We start from the raw sequence: 6,000 nt of genomic DNA on the forward strand, positions 1-6,000 counted from the left end.
TGAATAAATTTTTTATATCTCAGAACTTCAGTGATACTGTGATTTATGAAAGTAGCTTTTTTTTGTTGTTGTGTCTTATTTAGTTGCTTTGTTTGGTTTACTTTGATTTGGTTTGAATTTTTTTTTATTTGGCTTGAGTTTCTGCTTCTTGGGACTACATTTCTCTCCACTCATACTTTAAGTATAGCTATGCAAACTTATTCCCACCTCCTCCTTGTATACTCATCCTCATGAGGTTTATGGAATTCTGAGTTGGGGAAGGGTCTTTTGAAAAGAATGGTACATTTGGAATTATGGTTGTTTTAAATGTATTGAGATGGATAGGTATTAAGACCTTTTAATTAATTTTAATTTAATAACAGTATTTCCACCTCTACAAATATTACTACAGGTAGTACAGCTGTTATGCATGTGAATTGGCAGTTTTATATTATATTAAATCATTTTGACTTATATGTATTTAAAAACTGTTGTCAAGTACTCCAGTATATGATAGTATCTCCAAGATATAGTAAAGTCTACTTCTTATGTTTATGGATTTTATGTGAATTGGTTTTAAATAAAGGGAATTGGTCATGTTAAGAGAACTGTTATCAACTTCTTCTATAGGTTTTGTGGCCTAGTCTTTCGTGGACCATTGTCTGTTCAGGAAGACTGGATTAAGCACTTACAACGACACATTGTAAACGCTAATCTTCCACGGACTGGAGCTGGCATGGTGGAAGTCACGTCACTACTTAAAAAGCCTGCCTCCATTACAGAAACTTCATTTTCTCTACTAATGGCAGAAGCAGCTTCATAGAACAAGGAAACCTTTTAAATAGCAAATTTAAATTGGATGTAAATTTGAAATTCTTTGTCTTTTTTTTTTAAAGCCACGTTAAATTATCCGTTTATAAATACTAAAGCAGGAAAATGGGGAAAAGTGAATTACAGTGACATCAGAGCAAACTGAGTACTTCAAACAGTAAGTAGTCTATATATTTTATATAGGATGGAAGATGTGTTTTTAAGGTTTACTAAGTTTTGTCAGTTAACTATGTTCACTCAACGAAAGATCAGTACATGTAAGCAGTCATTAATAAACTGTTGCACATGGATAACTTAAAGACAGACTTATTGGAAAATTACATTTTCTGCAGTGTTACCGGAATCAAGGTTCTGTTTATTCCCCACGAGACTTGCATTGAAAAATAAGATATTATATTTTGTTTGTATGTATTTAGTGTTTTGTATAATACCAGGAACCGCTAAACTAAATTTACTCAACTTAGGGCATTAAATATCATGTACTTCATAGTTTGAGACTGTTCACTCAAATAGGGCAGAGTACTATTCTATCTAGATGTGTAAGTGTTTTTTTAAAATCACATGGAACGGTTTTTTTTATACTAAAAAGTGGAGGGAGATTTGTTTAAACAAGTATTTCTAAAAGAAATATGTACATAGTCCTGGAAATTATTTGTGGTAAGGAAATATTCTTTACTCCAGTTGCATTTCTCAGACAATAAAGTGGTGCATCCATGCTACCTCCTACTTTGTCAACAAAGATGCTATTTACCCTTTACATTTTTGTATCATAATAGATTTAAAAAATCTAATGTTCTTTATTGCAAGACATCCTTTTGTTAACAGATTTGTTTCTTTTTAATGTTTTACCTAAATTTTGACATGCTTACAGGACAGGTTTGCCTCTTACTTTATTTAACATTGTAGAAATGTAATTAATAAACAATGCTCACTACACAACTTAGAATAGGCTTTCTCATTTATATTCCAAATTTGATCAGTTAGCAAAACTTAATACACCAATTGAAATATTTCTACATATGATGAGAATGTTTACAATTTAAATTTTAGAACTTGTTTTGGATGTGATTATATGTACGAAAATCGTGTAACACTATGCTCATGCTAAGAACCGACATAACGGAATTACTGAAATAAATGTGCTGTGAGGAATGGAAAATATGGTGCAGATGTCTTGGTCATGATAAATTGTGATTCTTTTAAACTCTTTCCAAAAACAAATTATTTCTTTTAACCTGCAATCAGATTCCTTTACAAATAACAGTTTTGTATGCAAGCACCATTTCATTTTATTTCATGTAGTATGGCTAATACTATAGTTGAAACAAGGATATGCATTGATAATTTTCTTCGTATGTAAATAAAGTTAAAAACAGTTAAAATAAGGAGTATTTTGGTAGAGTATATACATACCTCACTGCCAGTGAAATTGCTTTCCTATGGTATATCTCCTTACCAGAAAAATCTCTAAATAAAAAAAGACTTAAAGAAAATTATAATGTCTATATTGTGAAACATTTCTTATTTTTATCACTGGTGGAAATAGTCCACTTGAGGTTGTGTTTTATTTTATTTAAATTGTGTATACTTAGCAGGTTACTTTATTCATATACTTTATATATGAAATTCGGAAGTTGGATTAGATGGATCATTCTCAACCAAGGGTCTCCTGATCTCTGGGGTACTAGATAAGGGAAAAGTACTTCTAAGTTATTTTTAGTTTTTGAAATGCCTAATAGAAACTGTATTTCTCTATAAAGATGAGACTAACTAAAATTTCAAATTTCTTTACTTCCGACTAAAATTATACCAAGTCTGTATATGCTAGTTGTCTCTTACTGAGCATGTTTCATTGATAGTTATAAATGAATATATTTTTTAAATTGGAAGAGTTACTTACATAGCAAGTAGAGTTCAGAAATTTAAAAAAGCTATAGTTTTGGGGGGACAAGACTAGCCATCACTACAGCCCCTTTCAGCTCTAATTTTTATGATTCTGTGATTTTATTAAGCAAACTATCAAGATATAAGAATACAAGTAGACTAGGTGGTTTGACCACAGATTTTATAAGCAAATCTAGATTAAATTTTTTATGTTAAGCTTTTTAAAACAAGAATTTCTTTTTCTACATGTGAGAAGAATTAAATAGAATAATTCAAATTAAAAACAGTAAACTAGAGGGATTCCTGGAAAGTAAATTAAACAAAAAACATTTTTCATGGTAAAGATATTTGGGTTTCAAAATTTTAAAAATTCTTTGGAAGCAAAGTTTATCTTTTATTTGACAACTAGAGAGTTAAGACTTATTTTCATTTGGCTTCCACTAGAAAAGAAATTATATTGTCTCAAGTTACATGGTATCAAAATATGGCATGATTCAATATTAAGTGTTGCCTAATTTTCTTTTAATTCTTTTTTTTTATCATTACCTAAAATATTTGAGCTTCTTTAGTATTAGAGCTTTTTTCTTTTTTAAAAAATCTGGTTAAAAGTGTTTATTTAGTAGCATCAAGACAAAAAAGTTAACTTCTCTAAAACTAATATTTTCTACTATGCTTCTTTAGAATATATTAGAACCTTGGTGTAGCTAATATCTCTGTTTTGGAGTTCACATTTAATTATAGGTTAAGGAGATGATAGTTTTTCAGTAGTAATTTAATAGACTTTTCTTATAACCTCTCAAGAACTGTATAGTTAGAACCTATTAGTCTAAAAGATAGCTTTGATTTTTTTTTCCAAAGAAAGTTTAGTATATGCTCATTTTGGAAATATTATGATAATGAAAAAGTAAAAAATGGGGGACATTACCTTGGTATAATCACTCAAAGACATTTACTTGTAACAGCTTATTATATTTCTCTTGTCTTACTGTTTCAATGTACTTGTGATTGTATGTATTACGATGTATACTGTTTTCCCAGTTTTAAATTTGAGTGGTGCATTGTCTAGGCTAACCTTTGACTATTAGATCTGGAGCATTTTCCAATACCAACAACAAATTCTCTGATTCCCCAGGTACCAACTAGGTATCCAGGAATGGGATTCAATTCTGACATTAACTACCTAGAGTTAGCAGCAGACTCATTGGGCTAAAGAGCTCAGTCCCCACACTTCAGATGCCAGTCACAAGTACCGGGTCACTTGTACTTCTGACCAACTGGCTATAAGTTGGGGGTTCCTACAACACCCTCTTCAAACTCAATAATTTGTTAGAAGAGCCTGCAGAACTCAGGAAAACACTTGACTATGCCAGTTCATTATAAAGGACATAACTCAGGAGGTGCCTGGATGGCTCAGTCAGTTGAGCATCCAACTCTTGATTTTGGCTCAGATCATAATATCAGGGTCCTGTGATCGAGCCCCACGCCAGGCTCTGTGCTAAGTGCAGAGTTTGCTTGTCCCTCTCTCCCTCTGCTCCTCCCCTCCTCCCTCCCCCGCACTCTCTCTCAAATGGATAAATAAATAAAATCTTTAAAATAAATAAAGGACACAACTCAGGAATAGACAAATGGAAAGAGGTGCAAGGTATGCAGGGAAGAGGGTGGCATGGAGCTTCCCTGCCCTCTCTGAGTACACCACCCTCCCAGCATCATGATGCTTTTACCAACCCGGAAGCTCTTTGAAGCCCATTGCTTAGAAGTTATTATGGAAGTTTTGTTACATAGGCATGATTGATTAAATCAAGTAAATTGATTAAATCATTGGACATTGGTGGTTAACTCAATCTCAAGCTCTTTTCCCCCTCCCCGGGGGTCTTGGCGGGGCCAGGGTATGGGTAGTGGGGAGGGGTGCTAAAAGTTGCAGTCCTCTAATCATGCCTTGGTTTTTCTGGTGACCAGCTCCCATCCTGAAGCTATTCAAGGGCCCCCAGCCACCAGTCATCCTATTATTCGTGCAAGTTCAGCTGTTACTCATTTTAAAATAAGCTGTTCTGTATTTCCTGATTACTTTTAATATATTTACTTGATTTTATCTCTAGTTTTCTAAAGTTTTACTATATGGATGGGAATTTCTTTTTTATTACTGTCAAGTTTGGGATCTCTACTGGGTGTTGGAAATTTCCTAGCTATTGTCTCCCAGCTATTTCTTCTGCCTCATTCTCTCTTTCTTTCGGAACTAAGTGTATGCTAAATCCTTCTCACTGTGTCCTCTAGGTTTTTTACCATTTCTTCTCAGTTTTCTGCCTGTTGGTGCTACATTTCAGATAATTTCTTTTGACCCATCTTCCAGTTTACTCATTTTCTCAGCTACTACTAAACCACATTTACTGAAGTCTTAATTTTGGTTGTAATATTTTTCAGATCTAGAATTTCTCTTGGTTCTTTTTCAGATATGCTTTTTATTGTTTCTAGTAGCCTATGTGGCTGTTACTTCCTTAAATATGGTCTGCGTAGTTATTTATATATTCTCCCACTGATAATTCCAAATAATTGTGGGTCTGGGCTTATTCATAGCTGCTTTTCCTGCTTCTTGTTTATGGTATCTTGTTTTCTTATGTGCCTAGATGCTTAATAATACATTATTTTTAGACATTATATTTGGAAACTATTCTAGAACTGTTTTGAAGCCTAGGATAATATCTTTTCCCATAGGATTTTCATTTACTTCTCTTTTTTTTAAATTTTATTTTATTATGTTATGTTAATCTCCATACATTACATCATTAGTTTTTGATGTAGTGTTCCATGATTCATTGTTTGCATGTAACACCCAGTGCTCCATTCAATATGTGCCCTCTTTAATACCCATCACCAGGCTAACCCATCCCCTCACCCCGCTCCCCTCTAGAACCCTCAGTTTGTTTCTCAGAGTCCATAGTCTCTCATGGTTCGTCTCCCCCTCTGATTTCCCCCCCTTCATTTCATTTACTTCTGCCAGATGAGTGGGGGTTCTACCAGTTTAGGACACCTTAAACCCAAATTCAAGATTTGTATTTTCCTAGTCTACCAGATGACCCAAAGTCAGGCTATCTATAAGAGCTAGATCATGGGAAAGTTCATATACCTCTGGTTCACCTTTTACCCTATGAATATAGTTTGTTCTACTTGCTCCATGCAGCCATCGAAATTGCAACTTAGTTTCATAGCTATTTCTTCTAGATAGGATATACCCTCTGGGCAAAAATAAAAGGCTTTATTACTGGGTGGTCCCACAGGGTTTCTTGTCTTCTCTTAGAGTGTGACTTGGCT

At 33.6% G+C, this 6,000-nt stretch overlaps 1 protein-coding gene across 8 annotated transcripts in view; it reads left to right on the forward strand.

Annotated features, from left to right (window-relative positions):
- ZNF644 (zinc finger protein 644) overlaps positions 1 to 4,145 on the forward strand; it is a 103,354-nt gene extending 99,209 nt beyond the window's left edge. For all 8 annotated transcript variants that reach the window (XM_032424016.1, XM_032424018.1, XM_032424017.1 and 5 more), the window contains one exon: positions 610 to 4,145. In XM_032424016.1, the coding sequence (XP_032279907.1) occupies positions 610 to 802 (193 nt within the window). In that variant the 3' untranslated portion in view covers positions 803 to 4,145. The remainder of the gene's footprint in view (positions 1 to 609) is intronic.
- The last annotated feature ends 1,855 nt before the right edge of the window (positions 4,146 to 6,000 follow it).

This window comes from Phoca vitulina, unplaced genomic scaffold (genome assembly GCF_004348235.1).
Source record: "Phoca vitulina isolate PV1807 unplaced genomic scaffold, GSC_HSeal_1.0 scaffold2, whole genome shotgun sequence".
In the NCBI taxonomy this organism is placed as follows: domain Eukaryota; kingdom Metazoa; phylum Chordata; class Mammalia; order Carnivora; family Phocidae; genus Phoca; species Phoca vitulina.